General features: G+C 44.9%; 1 protein-coding gene across 2 annotated transcripts in view; it reads left to right on the forward strand.

Annotated features, from left to right (window-relative positions):
* The first annotated feature begins 1,399 nt into the window (after positions 1-1,399).
* The window catches only part of SNX2 (sorting nexin 2), a 40,566-nt gene continuing 18,747 nt past the window's right edge, over positions 1,400-23,218 (forward strand). For both annotated transcript variants that reach the window (XM_040967924.1, XM_040967999.1), the window contains exons 1-7: positions 1,400-1,585; positions 13,331-13,448; positions 17,659-17,822; positions 18,959-19,025; positions 19,129-19,172; positions 19,983-20,124; positions 22,408-22,486. In XM_040967924.1, coding sequence (XP_040823858.1) covers positions 1,478-1,585; positions 13,331-13,448; positions 17,659-17,822; positions 18,959-19,025; positions 19,129-19,172; positions 19,983-20,124; positions 22,408-22,486 — 722 coding nt within the window. In that variant the 5' untranslated portion in view covers positions 1,400-1,477. The remainder of the gene's footprint in view (positions 1,586-13,330; positions 13,449-17,658; positions 17,823-18,958; positions 19,026-19,128; positions 19,173-19,982; positions 20,125-22,407; positions 22,487-23,218) is intronic.

The following is a 23,218-nucleotide window of genomic DNA, read 5'->3' on the forward strand; positions in this document are numbered from 1 at the left end:
TCCATGGGCTCATGAGCTCCTTGGAGGGAAGTGGACTGAAGTGTGTGCACTTTGTTGATTGTGCCCTCAGAGGGAGGGAAGGAGACAGCATTTCTGCTTCCCTTTCCACTGCGTGGATGGAGTGGAGCCTGGATGCTGAGCCGCTCTTAACCTCAGGAAGTGATTACCTCTGGAGGGGTGGAGGAGAGAGGGTGCAGTAACAGCAGGGAGCCAACACACCCTGGCCTTCCATGAGAGGTGATAAGACTAGTACATTTGCCCAGCTACATTAAAAATATATATATATTTATTTATTTATTTTTATTGGAAAGGCAGATATACAGAGAGAAGAAGAATCTGCTGGTTCACTCCCCAAGCGACTGCAGCAGCCGGAGCTGAGTCAATCTGAAGCCAGGAACAAGGAGCCTCTTCCAAGTCTCCCGTGTGGGTGCAGGGCCCTAAGGCTTTGGGCCGTTCTCTACTGATTTGGAAGCTACAAGCAGGTAGCTGAATGGGAAGTGGACCAGCTGGGACACGAACCATTGCCCATATGGGTTGGTTCTCTACTTGAGCTAGTTTAGAGGTGCACTTCAGCACAGGAATAGGGACTGTGCATGGCCAGAGCAGGAGACGGGGTGCAGTGAGTGAGGAGTGACCCCGTGTCTTAGTGGAGGACGCATAGAGAAGTCACCTCCAGCACGTCACCTCCCTGACCTGGGCCAGTCCAGGTTGTTCTCAAGTGGCACGGACGGATGAGGAGCGCGCTGCCTCGGGGCTCCTGTTGTTCCAACTGTTCTACCATGAAGAAAATGTTGTGTGACTCCTGCTGAAAATGGAGTCAAGTATAAGCTGCAAATTACCCAGAGTCCTTTCTGTTCCCCTCCCAGGTGGCACTCCAGAGAAGCTGTGGGCCACATCAGGCTGTTCAGCCTTAACTAAAATTAAATAAAATTTAAACATCAGTTCCTCATGCTAAGTGTATTTCAAGTGCTCGGAGGTCACGTGGCCAGTGGCTTTGGCATTGGGCGGCACATTCCCATCATTCCAGAGTTCTTTTAAACTCGTCCAGTGAGTCTACTCATCTCCCAGTCTGTGCTCGTCCACTGGATAAAGCAGATTTTAAAGCCGCTAATGACAACAGAATCATTCAGCCTATTGCAGCTAAGGGCGTGATTTGGGAATCAAAGTCTAGGATTCTTCCACTTGGGTAACCCAGACCTGTGTAGGAGGACTGGCAGCCTAGGGGCGGGGCCTAGAGCCGGGCAAGGGCCGATCCCGAAGGCCGGGGAGGGGCCTAGGGTGGTGGGGCGGGGCCTGCCGCGGAGGGGCGGGGCCAACCGCTGCCGGGAGGGAGCCCGTCACTGGGGCCGGGGCGGGGCTGAGCGCGGGGGGCGGGGCCTCGGGGCGGGGCCACCAGGCCCGGCGCGCCCGCCCGGCCGTGCGTGCTCACGTGATAGATCCGCGAGCCCCGTGCGCGCAGTCGTCTGGGCGAGCGAAGATGGCGGCCGAGAGGGAACCTCCTCCGCTGGGGGACGGGAAGCCCACCGACTTTGAGGAGCTGGAGGACGGGGAGGACCTGTTCACCAGCACCGTCTCCACTCTGGAGGTGAGACCCTGTGGCCGTGGGTGCCGTGCTCGCCGCTGCCGCGCGTCTGCTCTGCAGGGTGCCTCTCCCCTGCCCGGACGTGTCTCCTCCCCACCCCCTGGGTTGGCGAGGACCGGGTCGGGGTGACACCTGTGACGCGGGCTGTCAGTGGCCGGGCCCTCGCGCTGCCCGCTGGCCGCCTCCCGCAGGCCGGCACAGGGCTTGCCCTGAGTCCCCCGGGGCTGGCCTGTCCCCTTGCCGGGGGAGGGTGTGCCCGACGGGGGCGCGCGTGAGGGGGTGTGGGCTGCTCGGTGCAGAGCCCGGCGAGGGGGCTTCTCGGGGGTGGGTGCTGTGCGCCCCCGCGGCCCCTGCTCGTCTGCCCCGGACTCTGCAAGGAGCCATGGCGTCAAGATAAAGTTGACGGCAGGAAACTGCTTTTTCTTTTTCTTTCTTTCTTTTTTTTTAAAACTCAACAGGGAAGAAATAGAAACAGATCCGCACTGCTTTTTCCTCTTTTCTCGCATGGTCAGCGATCTCTGAAGCTGAGTGTTCCTGTTTTTGTCAGAGGAAGCACCCTCCCTGTGCTTGACCGTGTTGGGCCCGCCCCTGGTCCCTTGGCCCTGGGCTTGGTGAGCGCCCACTCCTCAGAGCTTCATATTAGGGGCGTGTGTGGCCCCCTCCTGCCTTCTGCAGTATTTGGGATGTCTTCTTGGCTTGCTCGGTCCTGCACCAGATCCATTGGAGATTACTGTAACACTCCCACGATTTGAAGTTTAGTTACCTGAAACTAGGGATTTCCAAGGAGTTTACAGCCATGACTGCATTCTGCTCGTTGTTTTGTGGGTGTCCCAGCCAGACCCCGTCTCCCTCAGATGTTTGCTTTCCTGGGCCAGCGGGTAGGTAGATGCCTCAGGCAGCTTGGTGTTCACTGCAGAATCCTGAGCATTTATTTGCTCAGCGTTTGCTGGGTCAGTTGTCAGAATCGGCGTCTGCTAAGAATTAGGAAAAGCTGTTTTGCAGCATGTGGTTTTGGGTAGCTTTACCCAGCGTGTAGGACTACAGCTGCCTTAGCACGTGTCACCAGGTTAGTGTCTGCACCATTCCAAGACCTCTGTTCCCTTTGGAATGCAAAGGCTTTCCAGCAAGAACAAACTTGATTTAACTGGTATGACCTAGTATCGTACTGGACCCTAGTGGAGAGGAGCATCCATCAGCTTGTTCACATCCCAGTGACCTCCAACATGTGGGGCCAGGTCAGCCCAAGGTCTGCTTCCAGGTCTCCCTCAGGGCTGTCGTGAACACTCGTCCCTCCATGTGCTGCCTTCCCAGGTTCCTTAGCAGAAAGCTGAGCTGAAGCACAGCCATCCCAAGATCCCAAGTGGTGGCTCAGCCTGCTGTGCCCCAGTGCCCTCTCCTGTGCTATTTATTTTTTAAAATTAGCTTTAATTGGAAAGGCAGATTTCCAGGGAAGGAGAGACAGAAAAGGATCTTCCATCTGCTGGTTCACTTCCCAGATGGCCACAAAGGCCGGAGTTGAGCCGGTCTGAAGCCAGGAGCTTCTTTCTGATATCCCATACAGGCACAAGGTCCCAAGGCTTTGTAGGCCGTCCTCAACTGCTTTCCCAGGCCACAAGCAGGGAGCTGGATGGGAAGTGGAGCAGCTGGAACACGAATTTGCACCCTTATGGGATGCTAGTGTGTGAAAGGGGAGGATTAGTCAATTGAGCCATGGTGCCAGACCCCCCACCCTCCCAAGATTGTTAATTTTAAGAGGATGATACATGGCTGTGAGATAATGTAAATTCAAGTTTTTGTTCCTTTTTAAACTGTTTGGGAAAGTATGTTAGCAGTGTGTGGGTGTATGTGTGTGTGTGTATATATTTCTGGTGTATCAAGTAATTTAAAAGGAATGCTCTTTCAGTACTTTTAAAAAATTTGTCAACTTTGAATCTGTTTTGTTTATTATCTTGAAAGGCAAATCTTCCATGTGCTCGTTTCCTGCTCACAGTGCCTGCAACAGCCACGTCTAGGGCAAGGCAAAACCAGGAGCCCAGAATTCAGTCCCCATCTCCATGTGGCAGGCAGGGATCCAGGGGCTTGATCCACCTGCTGCCTGGGATTGGAGCAGTGCCGAGACCCACGCCCGGGCGCTCTGATGAGGGAGCTGGGCCTCGGAGCAGCACGAATGCCCACGCCAACCGTGCTCTCAGTGTTGCTTCTTGAACCTCAGGGGGCAGAAGAATCCGCAGAATTCCCGTCCGGCTCCTCACCGGAGTCTGCATGCTGCTAGAGTTCGCTGGGTTAGGGCTCTCAAGCTTTGAGAGCGAGTGACAGCAATCTTGAGCAGCACTGGCATACAGCTCAAAGAAATCTCATGTTTAACAAACTTTCCTTATGACATTACTCCTGGTCCAAAGGTGACACCCGAAGTGATACTGATCGGATCACCTGTCTTGAATAGGTATTAAGGAAATATGTAATACTTGTACTTTAAGTTAAAAGTAGTACATTGAGGGGCTGACACAGTGGCTTAACAAGTTAATCCTCCACCTGCTAGTGCCAGCATCCGTTATGGACACTGGTTCATGTCTCGGCTGCTCCACCTCCTACCCAGCCATTTGGGAAGTGAACCATTGGATGGAAGACCTCTTTCCCTGTAAAATCTACCTCTCAAATAGAAATAAATCAAAATCTCTTTAAAAAATGACACATAAAGAGCTATGTTTTAATTAAAGAAAATTAAGCTCTTAATATTAATCATAGAGAAATTTTTTCATTTGGGAGGGGAAGAAGGTCAGTGGAAACCCATACAAGTTAAAGTCAAATTATAAACGGCTTCAGTTGTTTGCTTTACAGTGGCTACACGTTAGGTCTGTGTGCTTGTGTGTATTGTATATAAATGTTTAAATCAATATTAAGCTTTTCATATTAAAAGTTTTCAGATTAGCTATTCTGCACATTAAGCAGTTAATGACATCCTTGCTGTGTGTTTCTGTTGAACTGTGGGATGGAGTGTGAAGGGGCTGAGGTGGGGCAGGGAGGAGAATGAGAAGAGAAGCTGGGACAACTTGCTCTTTTGGCGCTCAAGAGGCAAGACTTCCATCTCCTTCACCCTCTTGAAATTGTGTACAAATGCTGCGTTTTCTTATAATGATAAAACTCCAAGCTTGAAAGTTTTCAGCCACTAAGCACCTTTTTTTGGAGGTGGAGATGGCAACTTTAAAAAGAAGACACAGAACATATTCCCATCCTGTCTTCATTTCTTCATTGTTGTGTCTGAGGATCATCAGGATACCAGGTTACGAACATTCACCCTTGTGTTTTTGTCTAAGAGTCTGGTAATTTAACCCTTTTATTAAGATCTAATTTTATTATTATTATTATTTATTTATTTGAAAGGCAGCATTACAGAGAAGGCGATTTACTGATACCTTCTGTGAGTTGGTTCATATCCCCTGTGACTGCAGTGGCCATTGCGGCCAGTCTAAAGCCAGGAGCCAGCAGCTTCTTCTAGGACTCATGTGGCTGGCAGGGCCATATTCCACTGCTTTTCCCATTCTGTTAGAAAGCTGAATCAGAAGTAAGCAGCCTGCGGAACTTGAACTTGGCATCCATATGGGATGTCGCTGTTGCAGGCAGTAGCTGTACCTGCTGTGCCACAATGCCAGCCCCAGAGTTCTGATCCACTTAGTTTTTGTATGTGGCATTAATTAAGAATCTAGCATTGATCTTTGGTGTGTGGCCGTTCTGTTATAGTACCATTTGCTGAACAGACTTGAAAATCAGACGACCATGTGTGCGTGATTGCTCTTGGCTCTTGACAAAACTCCAGCCTCAGAGTCACCTTAGGTACAGCGGAGGGCCACAGTCTGCCCAGCGTTTCCATATGGTAGTGTTTATGAAATGGTTTATAGACTATTTCACCTAGAATGTCACAGGTCCTAGCAGTACTTTCCCAAGGCTGCTATTTGACATAGTAATCAAGATGCCCGTGGGAACATCTTCCCGTGTTGGTTTTGAGACCTGCTTTGCTTCTGACTTGGTGTTCCTGCAGTGCATGTTCTGAAATGAGTACTTAGGTCCAGGCCCCGCACAGTGGCTCAGTTAGCTCATCCACTCCCCGCTTCCTCCTTCAAGAGCCGCAATCCCATTTGGGTAACGGTTTGTGTTCTGACCATTCCACAGTCCATCCAACCCCCTGCTTATGGCTTTGAAAAGTAGTGGGGGATGGCTCAAAGCCTTGGGACCCTACACCCTTATAGAAGACCCAGAAGAGGCTCCAGGCTCCTGGCTCCTGCACTGGCTGCTGTGGCCAGTTGGGGAGTGAACAAGAGTGGATGGAAGATCTTTTTATCTTTCCTCCTCTCTGTATATCTGTCACTCCAATAAGAAATAAACTGTTTTATTTTTTTAAAGTGCTTACATCCTAGATGAGGATTTGGGCTCCTAGCTTCCATCTGGTCCAACTTGACTATTTCAACTAAATGGAAATAAACCATGGTCAGGAAAACTCTCACCTCTTTCTTTCTCTGTTCCTCTTTCCCCCATCTTTCTTCTTATGTGTCTTTGCCCTTCAGATAAAGAGTTTTGTTGTTGTTGGTATTTTTAAGATTTATTTTATCTTTATTGGAAAGGCAGATATACAGAGAGGAAGAGAGACAGAGAGGAAGATCTTCCGTCTGATGGTTCACTCCCCAAGCAGCCGCAATGGCCAGAGCTGCACTGATCCAGAGCCAGGAACCAGGAGCCTCTTCCAGGTCTCCCACACAGCTGCAGGGTCCCAAGGCTCTAGGCTGTCCTCCACTGCTTTCCCAGGCCACAAGCAGGGAGCTGGATGGGAAGTGGAGCCACCGGTATTAGAACCGGTGTGTCCAAGGCTAGGGCCCTAACTGCTACGCTATCATGCCAGGCCCCAGATAAATAGTTTTTAAAAATAAATGTATTTCTTTCCCATCACTTCACCCTAGGCTGTAGTGTTCATGCAAGACAGCAAATTTAGTTGGATGCATCAAATTCTTGACTGTTTGCTCTCTGCCCGGCAGTTTACATGATTTTGGGTATGCAGGAATCAATAAATATTGCAAGTCTTTGAGGATGGGAAGTCTCCAGTAGAAGGGAAAAAAGTGCTGTATAGTAAACTGCTACAGAGATTGTATGATCTGAAAATTCAAAAACAGGTGGTTCCGATTCCTGACAGAGTGGATCAGCAGTAACTGTTGTCAGTGCCTGGGAAAGCCCAGTGCGGAAGTGATGTGTAGGCCGGCCTCGAAGGGTGGGGTGAAATCGCACAGCGAGCGGTGGCAGGGGTCACTGATTGCTTAGTCCACAGTCTAGGGAGCCCTCCAGGACTGATTCTGAGGCTCTGAGGAGCAGGTGCTGTGGGTCTGTCTCAGGAACCTAGCCAGGGTGCAGTCAATAAGGCAGCGGCCTGGGTAGAAGCTAGCCCCCTGAATGTGTGTGAAATACTACTGAATGCTACCAAGTGGGAGGCTGTCTTAACAGTTTAAGGTTAATGCCCTCCAGAAAGAAAAGTCTAAATGATAAAAGAGAATTTGTTGCAATAATATTAAAGATAACATCTGTAAGATTTCTTCTCTTTGGGTAATTCTTTAAAATTTATTTGCAATTTATAGGAGCGAGGTACTTCCGCTTGCTAATTCACTCCCTAAAAATGCCTGCAACAGCCAGGGTGGGGCCAGGCTGAAGCCAGGAGCCCAGCACGTCCTTTGGGTCTCTCACATGCACAGCAGGACCCAAGGACTTGGGCCTCCACCTATTGCTGCTTGCTAGTGTGCACCTGAGCAGGAAGCCGACTCTGAAGCAGAGGAGGCCCTGCAGTGTGGGCTGCCAGCCACCGCTTGCGCTGCTGTGGGCAAACCTCTTGATTCTTCTTGTTTTTTTTTTTGTTTGTTTGTTTTTTTTTAAGATATTTGAATTGTGGAGTGAACAGAAAGAAAAGGAGAGGGAGAGAGAGACTCTTTTTTTTTTTTTTAATAAAGATTTATTTATTTTTATTGCAAAGTCAGATATGCAGAGAGGAGGAGGAAGATCTTGCATCCAGTGATTCACTCCCCGTAACGGCTGGAGCTGAGCCATTCTGAAGCCAGGAGCCAGGAACCTCCTCAAGGTCTCCCCTGCAGGTGCAGGGTCCCAAGGTTCTGGGCTGTCCTCAGCTGCTTTCCAAGGCCACAGGCAAGGAGCTGGATGGTAACGGGTGCCCATGTGGGATCCGGGCGCGTACAAGGCGAGGACTTTAGCCACTAGGCAACCTTGCTGGGCCTCATCCTCTGCTTTACTCTCCAAATGGCCTCAGCCGTCAGCAATGGACCATGCCAGAGCCAGGACTCTCTTGAGTGGGTTCAGAATAGCACTTGGACTGGCTGCTGCTGCTTTTCTGGGTGCATTAGCAGGGAGCTGGATGAGAAGCAGAGCAGTAAGGACTCAGTCAAACCAGTGTACATATAGGATGCCAGAGCTGCAGGTGGTGGCTTAGTGCACTGTGCCACAACTGGCCCCTCAAGTGCTTCTTGGAAGACATGTTTTATCTGGAGTTGTTGGAAGTGAAGGCATAAACATGCCGTATTAGCAAAGTTCTGGAGTGATTTTGTTGTATGAGTGATCTGTGAGACCCTAAGGTAGACGTCTTCAAAGGAGATTAATTGACATAGACTTAGTTCAAAGAGTATCTGAAACAAGTTGAATTGTTCCACCACCCCAGTGTACACATGATGTTCCTAAACTTTGGGTGGACCTCCTGACTTTAAATGTTCCAGTGGGGAATTTTTGTTGTGAATTGCTTCCAAGAGAAAAAATAGTTTGTAAGTATTAATAAAGGCAGTAAGCATATTTTTGGAAGAGGCACAACCCTGATTGGTCACTCTCCCCTGAAACCATTATAGGAAGTGTTAGAATTACTTTTACAGGCTGTTAGAGATGTGTCACCTGTCAAGTTACCTAGCAGAAGAACACAGATTTCTCCCAAGGGCCGAGCGTGATGGCCTAGGAGAGAAATCCTTGCCTTGCCATCCCGGAATGCCCTATAGGGGATGGCTCGTGTTGTAGCTGTTGCATTTCCCTTCTGAGGCAGCCACTTGGGGAATGCACCGGTGGACAGAACATCTTTCTGTTTCCTTCTCTCTGTGAATCTACCTTTCTAATAAGAATAAATAAAATCTTTAAAAGAAACTTACTACAGGGCCCGTCGTAATACCTTAGTCGTTAAAGTCCTTACCTTGCGTGTGCCAGGATCCCATATGGGGGCCAGTTCTAATCCCGGCAGCCCAGCTTCCCATCCAGCTCCCTGCTTGTGGCCTGGGAAAGCAGTGGAGGATGTCCCAAAGCCTTGGCATCCTGCACCTGCGTGGAACCCCCGGAAGAGCTCCTGTCTCCTGGCTTCGGATTGGTGCAGCACTGGCCATTGCGGTCACTTGGGAAGTGAATCATCGGATGAAAGATTTTCCTCTCTCTCCTCCTCTCTGTATATCCACCTTTCCAATAAAAATAAATCTTAAAAAAAAAAAAGAAGAAGAAGCTTACTAGAATTTTTTCTCAAAGTGTAAAACTTATTTTCATGATTTTATCAATTAGCAAACACATAATATTTGTTTTTAAAGGATTATTTGAGAGGGAGAGCCAGAGAGAGAGATTGCATTGTGGCTCATTCCCCAGATGGCCACAGTGGGCCACAGCTGTGTTGGGCAGAAGCCGGGAACCAAGTTTTTCCCAGATCTCCCACAGTGGCAGGGCAGAGGCACTTGGGCCGTCTTCTGCTGCTGGCCCAGCAAGTTAGCAGCCACGTGTGTGGGGAGCTGGCACAGTGGGGGCAGTGCCACATGTGTCCCTACATGATACTTATCTCTTCGTGTATGTATTCATTCATCTCAGTGTTATCTTTTTTTGATAAATGTGTCCTTAATATAAATCCCTTGGTACGTAGGTTTTCCAGCCCATAGTTTGCCTTGTTCTATGAACAAGTGTGTGCTTCAGTTAAGGAAAGCTTTCCTTTCCTTTTTAACTGATAATAGTGTGTATATCTTATATGAAATCCTTTGGTAAGTTGTATTTTCTTCTGTTAAGTTATTTAGTTTTAGGTCTTATATCCAGACTTAAAATCATTTTAAGTAATTTTTGTATAAAATAGATTGTTCTGAGGGGATTGTATTTTGTATATGAATGAACAGTTGGTGTTTGCCCCATTTGTTGGAGGGCTGCCTCTTCTGCATTGGGCTGTCTTTGCATCTTTGTCGATCTGAATGCTTGGCACAGCAGTTAAGGCACCAGTTGGGACAGCTGCCTGCCGTGTGCGAGTGCCAGGCCAGTGCCAGCTGCCTTGCCTTGGTCCAGCTTCCTTCTCACTACATCCTGGGGGTGGGAGAAGATGCTCCTGTAGCTGGACCCCTCACGTCCACTTGGCAACCCTGGCGCAGTTCTGGTCTTTGGGCTTGCTTCTGACCTAGCCCTGGCCGCCTTGGCATTCCAGTCAGTGCATCTGAACTGTGTGTCTGTGTGTGTGTGCGTGTGTGTGTGTGTGTGTGTGTCCATGGTTAAAACAGATTGAAGTTTTTCTGTTCATAGATTTGTCAGAGGCTAAGCCAAATGAACATATGTTAATTGTGACAAATGCTATATCCTAAATCATTGTTAACGGTCATAGTTTTCTTTTGTTTATTGGTAAAGATAGATTATAATATTGATTTTTTCCCTCCCAACCATTGACTGGACCTTGTATTCCTGGAATACGCCCTGTGTGGTCATAACCACACTCCCCTTTCTGTCTGCTGGTACTCTGTGGAGGCTCTTGTGTCTGTCACGGGTCGTTATGAGAGCTTGTCTCTGGTTTGGGCATTAGATGTGCTGGCCTCAGTAAGTGAATTGGGCAGATTCCCTCCTCTCCTACATTCTGGAAGAAATTATACAAAATTACTCTTATGTGTTTGTAAAATGCTGGTAAAATACACTAATAAAGTCATCTAAACGGTAATTTTGTTTGAAAGAAAACTTTTAACTACAAACTTGTACTTTATAGATACATGCATAATTTTGTGAACTCTGTAATAATAGTCTTTTTTTTTTCCCCAAGATTTATTTATTTTTGACAGAGAAAGAAAAAAAGAGGAAAGAAAGAAAAGTTTCTTTTCTTTTGTTTTGTTTCATTTGTTTTGTAGGAAAGTCAGCTTTACAGAGAGACAGAAACAAAGATCTTCATCCACTGATTCACTCCTCCAGATAGGCTGGAGTTAAGCAGATGCGAAGCCAGGAGCTTCATATGGGTCTCCCATGTGGTTGCAAGGTCCCAGGGCTCTAGGCTGTCCTCCACTGCTTTCCCAGGCCACAAGCAGGTAGCTGGATGGGATGTGGAGCAGTCGGGTCATGAACCAGCACCAGTATGGGATAGAGGATTCGCCAGTTGAGCCATCATGCCATCCCCTGTAGTAAGAGTCTGTTAAGAATTTTGCCCATGTATTGTCAGGTGTGAAATTTTATTTATTTATTTATTTTAATTAATTTCTTTTTATCGCAAAGTCAAATATAGAGAGGAGGGGAGACAGAGAAATAACTTCCGTCTGATGATTCACTGCCCAAGTGACCACAACGGCCAGTGCTGTGCCGATCCGAAGCCGGGACGTTGGTGAGAAGAGAGTTTAGAACAGGCGGCATGAGCTGTAACGTGAGAGCCTTGGGGAGTTCGGTTTTCCACACACAGGCAGCCTAGCGGCAAGCCCACGACCCACATGGGGCCATTCGTAGAATAGAAACAAGCAGTCCTTTTCTCAGCTTGTTTTCTCCAGATCTCCCTGCTTGCCACTCCTCACTTCCCAGGGACTTTGTCCACTTTCTCTGACCAGAGCGCAAGTTTCTCAAGCATTCATCTGCTTGCACTGGCACATGCCTCCCCACAAATACCTGTAACCAGGGCTGGTCTAAGCTGGACTCAGAGCTTGGAGCTCCTTTTCAGCCTTGCATGTGATTGACAGGGACACAGATAGTTGAGTCATTACATACTGCCCCCTAGAACGCATGTTAGCGAAAAACGGGATCAGAGGCAGTGTTCCAAACAGTAGCCCTTTCCTCCGCGCTGTGCGCCTCTGCCTTCACACTGTGCGCCTGTCCCTCTGTGCTGTGCGCCCCTCCCTCTGCAACATTCTTATGGGGCTGTACCATGCACAAGCCTGCAGTCTGGAACTTGTGAGCTTGAGCGTGATGGTCTTTCCTGATCTGGATGCTGGTTGCAGTTTTGTAAATAAGAAACTCAACAGTTTAACAGGTAGTTTCCTTTTCATGTTATACTTCAGTGAGAAGGTATTTTGTTTTTAATGTCTACTAGTTTTGAGTATTAAAAGATAATAAAGCTAAAAGCTGCACAATGTAGGTTATGTTAAAATATATTTTAAGGTTAAAATTATAAAAAACATAGAGGGCTGCTGTTGCCTTACAGTGAGTTAGACCAGTGCTTACAAAACCGGCATCCCATTGCAGAGTGCTGCTACTAGTGCCAGCTGGCAGCTCACACGCATGCACCTGGAAAGTGGAAAATGGCTCAGCTCCTTGGCACCTGCCCACTCCTGTGAGAACAGGATGGAGGTCCTGACTCCGGGCTTTGGCCTGGGGCAACCCAAGCTGTTAGGGGCATTTAGGAGGTGGACCAGTAGGTGGAAGATGTCTCACTTTTCTTTCTTTCCTCTTTTTTTCTTTCTCTGTCACACTTTCAAATAAAGTATGGGAGTTTTGTGTGTTTGCTTTTGTTTTTTAGATTGGTTGATTTCTTTGAATGACGGAGAGGTTTGTTATACAGCCAGTTTCCAGATGGCTTCAGAGTTGGGCTGTACTGAAGCCAGGAGCCAGAAGCTTCATCCAGGTCTCCCTTCCTATTTTCAGTGCCCCAATACTTAAGGCATCCCTTGTTACCTTTCTCAAACCATTACCATGGAGCTGGATAGGAAGTATAGGGGCCAACACATTGACTCAACTGGCTAATCCTCCAACTCCAAGTGCAGCATTCCATGTGGACGCAGGTTTGTGTCCCACCTGCTCTACTTTTTATCCAGCTTCCTGCTTGTGGCCTAGGAAAGCAGTGGAGGACAACCTAGAGCCTTGGGACCCTGCACCCAAGGTGGGAGACCTGGAAGAGCTCCTGGCTCCTGGCTTTGGATCAGCTCAGCTCTGGCTGTTGTGGCCATTTGGGGTGTGAACCAGCGGATGGAAGATCTTGCTGTCTCTCCTTCTTTCTGTAAAATTTGCCTTTCCAACATAAATAAATAAATAAATGAATCTTAAAAAAAAAGATACAGCAGGTGGAACTGAAACCAGAGCCTGAATGGAATGTAGGCATTGCAAGTAGCAGCATTATCCTAGGCCCACACTAGGCCGATCATCTTTTAAAGAGTGCAAAAATGGGACAACAACGACAAAAGCATCAATTCTTAATCATCCAAGGATTTAATCTGATTCTGATTGTATTGTTACGTGGTTATATGAAGCATTGGACTTATTTTTGGTTAAATATATTTCAGCATAGCAGATGAATTATTATCTCTGAAAGGATGGCTGGAAAAGGTTTTCTTTTGTGAGGTTTAAGTGCCTTGTTAAAGAAAGGAGAAGAATTAAAATGTGTTTGAGGCTCATTCTTACCCTCAGAGGAGGAAGTGGAGATACTTCATTCTTTCTTCCTTTCTTGCCAAAAGAATGTTCCCTTCGTGTGGGATATAGAGACAGAATTTCAAGAGAAAAGCATGCCGCTTCGTTGATTATTGTTGTTCTTTAAAACAGTCAAGTCCATCATCTCCAGAACCAGCTAGTCTTCCAGCGGAAGATGTTAGTACAAACTCCAATGGTCCCAGAGCCGCCGAAGCTGTGCTAGACGATGGCAGAGAGGATCTCTTTGCAGGTAACGGTCATGCTTCTGAGTTTTAATAATGCGCAGTAATAGTGTTTATTTTGTTAGAAAATATTCTCTAAGGCAGAATTGAACTTCTTTGAAATTGTGTGTTAAGTACTAGGTGATAACTCTTCTTATAGCAAGCTGAAAGATGGAGGATTTCCAAAAGGAGCATTCCATGAGAAATACAACCCCGACTGAAGCAGAAGTGTGGTCCTTTCTGATTTTAACCACTTGGAACCAAGTCTTAAGATGAAAAAAAAATAGTGATATTAAAATTTTTGAGAAACAATAGTTGTTATATCTAAAATTACTTATAAGTTGTCACAAAGCAAAATTAAACTGTGGATTTTAAAGCTGTCTTTTATTTGAATATATTTCATTGATTGTCATTTACCACCTGGTTCAGTTTGATGACTTTAGGTACTTGAGGAAGTAACTTTTGCTGTAGGGGAGCAGTGCTATAATCGCTCTTAAAGTTGAACTCTCTCAAAAGGAATTATCTGCCTAAAGATTATGATGTTGGGCCCGACTGTGGCCTAGCCGTTAAGGTGCCTGCATGCAGCACTGGCCTGTTGGGAGTCCGTTCTTTGCTTCTGATTCTCCCCTCCTGCGCATGCAGGGCCTACTGGGCCGGAGGGATGGCTCAAGTAAAGGCATTTTTGCCACCCACATGGGTGTCCTGTGCCACTATCCAGACTGGCACTCTGCTAGAGGATACCATCTTCCTAAGCAGTGGCTTAGCCCTCTGTGCCACTGTCTACCCTGCCATTTGTTTTAAGCTAAAAGGTGACCAGGCGCCTTCTCCTTAATAAAAGCAAGTGTGAATCTAAAACAGACCTTGCTGTGGCCAAAGAATTGTGGCTGATGCAGCAGCCAAGAGTAAAAGATACATTTTATGGCTTGTACAGCTAACCAACAGTGGCAAAATGAAGACCATCCATTATTTGCCTGCCTAGCGAAATCAAAAAATAGCGTTTGACTGAGGCAGATAGGTCAATGTCAGTGTTTTTTTGAAGTGACATTAAAGAACGTTGAACATAGTCATCTGTTTCCTTTGTTAAACTACAAATCTTGCCTTTCCGTGCCTAGGCTCCTCTCTTCCACACAGCTGCATTGAGAGATGTGTTAGTGACCTCAGACATAACGTGCATGTTTTATGTGAATGGATGAATGCCACACTTGATTCTTTATTGCAGTGGTTGGTCCTTGGTCCTTCCTTGTGTAGAAAAGTATGATTCTTGAAATTCGTGCAGACACGTGTGTTACCAGGACAGTGAAAATCATTGTCTGATATTGAGAACATGCACTTGATTCTCCCGTAGAAGCAGATAGCATGTAGATATTACTTTAGTAAACTAGTGAGTTCAACTTTAAAACTGATGAGATTAGGTTATGTTTGTGTGTGCTGGTGTGCTTTCCAGTCGTGGATATCATAAACGGCTCCAGAACAGCTTCAACTGTTACATATGTTATAGTTAGTGTCAGCTTACTTAGAAAATATTCAGCATTTATTGTTACCTATGCAGTCCTTTTCCACTGTTTGGGTTTTTCTCCTTTTTAAACTTTTTTTTTAAATACTTACGCTATTTTAATTTGAAAGGCAGAGTCATATAGAGGGAAAGAATGAGAGAGGGTAGGAGATCGTCTATCTGCTGGTTCACCTCACAAATGACCACAATGGCCAGAGCTGGACAGGGCTGAAGCCAGGAAGCAGAAACTTCTGGGTGTCTCCTGTGGGTGCAGAGGCTCAAGGACTTGGGCCCTCCTCTGCGGCTTTCCTAGACCGTTAGCAGGGAGCTGGCTGAGAAGTGCAGCTGCCACGCACTGGCCCTTCCCTGTTGCTTAGTCTGCTCTGATGCCTCACTGAACACACATCAGAAAGCTGTCTCAGGGAGTAGATGATGGTGAACAGAGTTAGCCAGGACTGGCTTTTGCCAGTTACTAAGCTTTTACTTTGTGGCATTCAGCATGTAGTACCAAATAGAAAAGAGCAGTCCCTTGTTTAAAACATTGCTTGGTCCTGGATGAATAAAATGTTACTTATGCGACACTTACATAATCAATTTATATTTGTCCTAGGCATTTATCTCCAAGGAAAAGTTTATAGTTACTAGCTATGGGGCATCTTCCCAAACCCTTAGGTCTCATTTAAAACTTGAAAGAATGAGTATTACGGTGTCGCAGTTAAGCTGCTGCCTGGCGTGCTGTCTCATGTCAGAGTGCTGCTTTGCGTCCTGACGACTGTGCTTTCTGACTTTCTGATGAAGCGCCAGAAGGCTCCTGGCTGTGGCCTGGTCCAGGTCGTTTGGCAGGGAGCCAACAGGTGAAGATATCCTCTCTCTTTCTCTCTCTGTCTTCCACCCCCCACCTTTAAATAAATTCTAAAAACATAAATTTTGTAAATTTGTAGTATGTTAGTTTAATTGAGCTCAAAGAAGACCTGAAAAAATTAAAAAAAAACTAGTATTAATGTATTGATTGTAAATTTCTGTCCTATTTTCAGTTTGTTTCAATATCAACTATTTATGATTTTGAGTTCTTCAATAAATGAAGGAATTTGCACCAACAACACAGAACCTGATATTATTGAAATTAAATGTGATTAAAACGTTTAATTGATTTTATGCTGCCTGTCAGTCAAGTTGCTGTGTTTTCTCTGTTGGTCTTTGAGTCTGTTGCTCATAACTGCATCCTCAAGACTGTTGGAGGTTTGTGTGTGTGTTGCCTTCTGTTGGTGCTTGTCGTTCCGCTTCTTTGTAGATCGCAGATCATAATGCTTAGCTTTGCTATTCCACTCTTTTACTTTCTCATATTTCTTGTTGATTTGATTTCTTTAAGAATAGTGAAGTTCAGCCTGAAGTTGCCCATGAACCTGTAGGTTGTTGTATCTGGGTCTCTCACAGCCCATTTCAGCGTCTGTGGCTCGTTTTCCTTCCTCTGTGCCAGAGGTGGGGAGGTTTTGTTGTTATTTTCACTTTACTGTGAAGAGAGCTGTGCCAGGTGAGCCGCTCAGCATGAGCCAGCTGTTGGCAACAGCGGGTAGTACTTGAGGCGCCTTGTGCCAGTCGTGCTGTGCCTTTTGGAGACAGTAAAGTGAAGGTGGTGCTTGCTGACTGCCTTTGCAGGCTCCTAGGGATGTGCCATCTCAGAACCTGGCTTCCTCCTCAGGGCTGCCTGCCCTTTCCTGGTACTGTTCCTGCCAGCCAGCAGCACGCTGCCGCCCGTCGGAGGCACTGTCATGTTAACTTCCCTGACTGCCTTCTTCTCTGCTGTTACTCCATTCTTGTGGAAGTCTCTGTGTCTTTTCTGCCTGAATGCATCTTTTCAAATGAGTATTGTAATCTGTTCCTTAATTTTTCAAGCCCAAAGTATTATCTTCCATTTTAACTCAGATTTTAGTGTGTTCTGTGGTTTGTATAGTAAATAAATGTCTTGCAGCATTCTTTTTTATTCTCTGAAGTCTGTATTCTCATTTAACATTCCACATGTCTTGTTTTCTCAACTAGATTATAAGCTCCCTGAGGGCAGGTATGATATTTTACATTTCTTTGTGTTTCTCCCTTGCGCTTAGTACAGTGTTAAATAGCCTGTAGAAAATCTGGTTTATTGATTTGGCTTAAATATACTTGATTTTGTATTATTCAAGTGATTGAGCATTTTAAATTAAAACCTAAACACCTGTTTGCTTTGTGTCATATTTGTGTTTTCAACTAATATCCAGTAATCTTTGGCAACGACTTGCTTTAGATTACTAACTTCCTGACTTTTTCACAACTGGTTACAATCCTACTTGGAATAGTTCTGGCAGCCTTCCACTGTCAAATTTGTGTTTGGTAGATAAAAACGATTGTAATGTTAGCCTAAAAAATATTTGGAAGGTAAGTTACTGAAAGTGTAAGATATATTACAAATTCCAACACAGTTGGTGTGTGAAATTATCTTCATCTTTCCTTTTCTCTCAGAATAGATTCTTTCCATTTGTATAGATAATTAAACTTTTAAAAGAATTCTTAATAAAACCAACCAGAGTTTTGTTGGTCTAGAAGTTATGATAAACAACTAGAGGTACAATTCATAGTTTCGTTTTGTAATGATTACTTTATGTGCTGTCTTGCTTTATGTGAGTAGTATGAGGATATTTTCATGATTCGTCATTGTTCGGAACAGTCCAAAATGCTGCCAGTGTTCGTAGCTAACTTGTTGATTCTGTATCTAGAAGCCACAGAAGAAGTGTCTTTGGACAGCCCAGAGCGGGAACCTGTCCTGTCCTCAGAGCCTTCTCCTGCAGTCACTCCCGTCACGCCCACCGCACTCATTGCTCCGAGAATTGAATCCAAGAGCATATCTGCTCCTGTGATCTTCGACAGGTCCAGGGAGGAGGTAGGGGACAGTTGCATTCCGAATCCATGTGTAGCTGGTATCTGGTTACTTTCTTGTTTGTCGTTACTAATCAACACCTCTCAGACATTTTGGGTGAAGAGTGTTGGACTGAAAAAGTTAGGTTCTAGGACTATTTCTTAACACTTTGCCTTCTTTTTTTTTTTTAAGATTTATTTTTTAAATTTTTATTGGAAAGTCAGATATACAGAGAGGAGGAGAGACAGAGAAGAAGATCTTCCGTCCGATGATTCACTCCCCAAGTGACCTCAACGGCCAGTGCTGCGCCAATCCGAAGCCAGGAGCTAGAAGCTCTTCCAGGTCTCCCACATGGGTGCAGGGTCTCAAGGCTTTGGGCCGTCCTTGACTGCTTTCCCAGGCCACAAGTAGGACGCTGGATGGGAAGCGGGGCGGCCAGGATTGGAACTGGCGCCCATATGGAATCCTAGAGCATTCAAGGAGACGACTTTAGCTGCTAGGCCATGGCACCAGGCCCACCCTTTGCCTTCTTAAGCCAAGATGTTTGTCATTTGCGACCTCAGGATAACAGCAGCTTTCACATGCAGCTAATATTGGAGATGTCTTGTTTCTTGTGGCGTTAACTCCTGTTTCCTGATCTTTTAACTGACCTTTGTGCACTTATGCTTGTTAGTAACTAGAGAACTTGTCACGCCAAGGTTGCTTTCTAGTACAGTAACTTCTGCAAGAATTAAAAAAAAAAAAAAACTGCTTAAAATAATGACTTCTTGTTATTGAAGTGGAAAGGACTATAAAAATACTAATATCAAAAGTTACTATGGAGTTCTTTTAATCTAAATCCTAAGATTAAGTATTAGAGAAAATTTGCTAAGAATCATTCAGCACCCATAACATTTTTTTATAGATCTGAAGAGCTGCGAGAATACAAAATTTTCTATTACTTTACAAGAAGATCATTATTCTGTTGTCTTTATGTAACTTTTTTTTTTTTAATACTTGGAAAATATGAGTTTTTGCTATTTTTTTCACAACTAGATACTAATTTTTAAAATTATATTGTGAAAGTTATCGATAGGAGATAGTAAATCATAATTACTAGTGTTATGACAGTAATATAAATTGGAATCTTCCCTAAAATAAAAATAATTGCATTCTTCCAGATTGAAGAAGAAACAAATGGGGATATTTTTGATATAGAAATTGGTGTATCAGATCCAGAGAAAGTTGGTGAGTCCTATTTATTGTGCTTTGTACTTTTTAAAAATAGGTTTGTGTGCTGTTTTTCTCTGTGTAACATGTGGATTCTAATGACATGTAACTTCTCTGGTAGGTGACGGCATGAATGCTTACATGGCTTACAGAGTAACAACAAAGGTGAGCGTTTGTTCCCTTCCTGACTCTGATAGAGGCTGTGGGGACGTTTCAGCCGAAGTCAGCACTCCCTTTCTGGAGGGTACCACCACATCATCCTGTGGGAGTGCTCAGCAGGGGACTTAACCTAGACCGGAAGAGCCCCAAAGAGCTGCCGGGGACAGTAGTGTCAGGACCAAGGGAATGTGGTTAGGAAAAGATAGGAAATCTGGAGAACAGTGTGAAGCCAGGGGTTCACGTGTGTAAAGTCACTGGTCAGTAAGCTCTTTGCTTTCTGGGGTCTCTTGAGAAGTGGTGTGGACAGAACTGCTGGGCAGCGGTGTGGGAATGTGTCGTGAGCAGCCACACTGAGGGCCTGGGGGTTTTGTAGTTACAGGAGAGAGCCATTGGGTTCGCACAAGGCTGTGAGACAGTTGAGAGTTTATTTTAGGAAGATTGGGAGTGGAGGTCAGGATTTCTAGTTAAGATGCCACTGTGAGGTCAGAAGGCTTGTAGACCCTCTGCTCTGCAGAGTCCAGAGAAGCAGCCCTGCTGTGGGATGTCAGGCCTTATGCCAAGAAAGGACAATCAATGAATGTCAATCAAGAATGTAAAGAAAACACTTTCTATTTTCCTAAGTTTTTGTTTTTTAAAAAATCTGATTTAAAGTTTCTTACTGATTGGATATTTGCACATAACATTAGACGCTGCCGTTATATTTGCAGAGTAGACTGCTGGTATGTATGCAAGTTTTATGTTTACAGTTTCATCTAATGGTATCTTCTAAATCATAGCTTCTGCACAGAATCTGAAATACTTTTTCTTCGTTTGTAGACTTCTCTTTCCATGTTCAGTAAGAGTGAATTTTCAGTTAAAAGAAGATTCAGTGACTTTCTTGGTTTGCACAGCAAATTAGCAAGCAAATATTTGCATGTTGGTTACATTGTGCCACCAGCTCCGGAAAAGAGTATAGTAGGTAAGCATGAATTTAAAAATGAGTTTTTGTTACTCCTGTTTAACCATAATCCTTCACTGTTGACATCTCATAATGTCTAGAGTCACTGAACTTAAATATTCCATTCATAATAATCGTGTGCTGAAGAGTATGTAGTTAATAGGTTGATTTTTTTTGACATCTAAGGTTATAATACAACAAGGTTAAGTAATGGTGGAAAGTTTACCAAATCTAAAGCCTTTGGAAATCCTAAACTTTTAGCATCATTGGAATACCTTTTTAATGAATCACACTAAGAAGATACCAACTTTTTTTTTCTTTCTTTGATTTCGCTTTATTTGAAGCAGATCTGCAGGTTCACTCCTCAGATGCCCAGAGTCACGGCCAGGACAGGCAGACGTCAGGAGCTAGTTAATCGGGGTGGGTTGTCAGGAATCCCGGGATTTGTGCCAACGTCTGCTATTTTCCGGGCTGTGTGTTAGCAGGAAGCGATCCGAAGTGGAGCTTAAACTCAAAGCAGACACCCCAGTACGTGATGAAAAGGATCCCTTACTGCCTAATGTCCAAAAAGAAAATTTAGTCTTTCTCTGCTCTTATAAGAACTGCTTGAAATCACCTTAGTTTATTTTCTACATCAGTGTAATGTTTAAAACAAATAGGAAGCTGGATTGGAAATGAAGCATCTGGAAGTGGCACCTGTGTGGATGTTGGCATCACAGGCAGTAGCTTAATCTGTAACTGCATTTATTTGCAGTGCAGAATTAGAGGGAGAGAGAGAGCTTTGATCTACTGGTTCACTCCCCAAATGGTCTCAGTGGCCAAGACAGGTCCAGGCCAAAGCTGAGAACCAGACTCTGTCTGGTCTCCCCGGGACAGGTGCCAAGCCCCGCCTTCCCAGACATGGTAGGAGGGGGTAAGACCGAAGATTTTTTTTTTTCTCCTGGGAAACTGTATGTGTAATAATTGACATGCCGGCAGTATTTGGTGATTCAGTTTAGACAATTTTAGGTATCTAAAATGTCTTGATGGATTTTGTTGAATCAAGCATTAGTAGCTGTTATGTATTTATGCAATCCACTTATACAAACTTTATTGGGATATAATGCACTCACTTGAAGCATAACTTCAACAGTTTTTTTTCTCTTTAGAATTCAATATACATTACTACAATCAATATACATTGTTCTTGTTACTCTAAAAAGGGACACAGTGGGTTGGCGTATCAGGTACAGCTACAACCTGTGGTACCTGTGTGCCATGTTGCCCCTGGTTTGTATCTCAGCTGCTCCCTTGCTAAAGGTCTGGGAAAAGCAGCAGACAGTGTCTCAGTAACTTGGAGACCCCTGTTACCTATGTGGGAGACCCAGCTGGAACGCCTGGCTTTTGCCTGCGTCAGCTGTTGCCATTGCAGCCACCTGAGAATCGAACCTGCAGGCGCAGGGAAGTCAGGGCAGCAGGGGGCTGATAGTGTGCAACTCTTGGCTTCACGCCCAGACCCCACCTCCGGCCTTTAAGTTGGCCTGGGTGTGTGTTCTCTTATTTTTTTGTTTTGCTGTCCTTTTGTTTTTTTTTTTTATCTTTTCTCTTTTTTGTTTTTTTTCGTTTTGCAACTCTTCGCGAGTCAAACGTGCCTTGTTTTTTTTTTTCTTCAAGCAAAACGGAGGGGGTAGTAGGGGGCCTCACAGTGCCCTTGGCCCTCACCCCTGGTTGTCCTCTAGTTCACACATCCCTTCCAGCCGCAGGCCATCACTAACTTTTTTCTCCCTGGATCTGTCTGTTCTGGACAGCTAATGAGTAAGGATCATGCGTGGTCCTTTGAGGCTAGTTTCTTAGCAGCAGGTTTTCAAGTTACTTCTTGCTGTAGCTTGTGTCAATACTTCATTTCACAGAATACATTCTGAAAAGAAATGTGAGGATGATGAAAATGTTCATTGAAGTTAAATTTGCTAATTTGGAATTCAGTTATCCATATTGAGCTGTAAACAGAATATATCAGGAATGTAAAATGTAAGCAACAACAAATAAGCTTTTACAGAAGCAAGGAGTACATTCCAAACACACTTTGAGTTTCTGCCTCATCTGTACTCTCATGTTTTAAGTATGTACCAGGTTGACATGCTAACATATCATGAGATTTAATTGCTCAAAAGGTTCTGTTTTAGTTGGATATCAGCTCAAAATTTAGGAGGTTTTTGGTTTGTTTGTTTTTGCCAATTTCAAAATGTATTTTGAATTACGAAGAAATGTTCTTCAAGGCTATTTACATATGTTAGGTACGTAAGATGTCATCCAATTTCTTCAAAGGTATGACCAAGGTCAAAGTGGGTAAAGAAGATTCATCATCCACCGAGTTTGTTGAGAAACGGAGAGCAGCTCTGGAAAGGTAATGCTGGCTGCCAGACTTCACTGCGCGCCAATAGTTGCTTTTAACTTTTATTTTCTTCTGGCCTAAAATCAGTAGTTGTGTTGGGTAGAAAAGGTTTGGGGAAATTATGTGTATCTCAATGGCACATGTTTTTTTTAACACTCAGACAGCTTATTTCTTGTCTTAGCACTGAATTGTTTGTATTTTAAGGAAGTGTCAACAGTAAAGTCAGCTTTGGACAAGTGCAGTAACAAAGCCTATAGAATTTGCAGCTGAAAAGAAATCTCCCACTAGAAGCAATTGAACAGGTTGTGACTGTAGGACTGAGACGTTGCCCAGTCAAGGACGTAAGTTATGTCAAGACCATTGTAGGGTAGGCGTTAGATTGGGTCTTGTTGCATGAGCAGTCAGCCACGGGATATTTTGAAGGATAAAAATAGACACTACTCTGCCTTGGCTTCACTTAGTCCTTCCTGGCTGAGCAACTTGCACAGAGCTTTCAAATCTTGGTTTTCTCTGAGTAAATCTGAAGTATTTCAAGTGACATGCTTGCTGAGAAACTTGATGAAGATTGATTGTACCAAGGACACGTCATCTGATTCCGCCTTAGCTTCTGCCCGCACTGCATCACCGAGTGCTTCCTATAGAGTCTTACAGTGCGAAAGAGAGTTAAGGGACTATGTTGGCGCTTGATCTACTGTGTATGTGTGAATAATCTTGTTTTTACTAAAAAATGTCACTTGTGAAATG

This window comes from Ochotona curzoniae, unplaced genomic scaffold, assembly GCF_017591425.1.
Source record: "Ochotona curzoniae isolate NIBS_2020 unplaced genomic scaffold, NIBS_Ocur_1.0 contig_1, whole genome shotgun sequence".
Taxonomy (NCBI): domain Eukaryota; kingdom Metazoa; phylum Chordata; class Mammalia; order Lagomorpha; family Ochotonidae; genus Ochotona; species Ochotona curzoniae.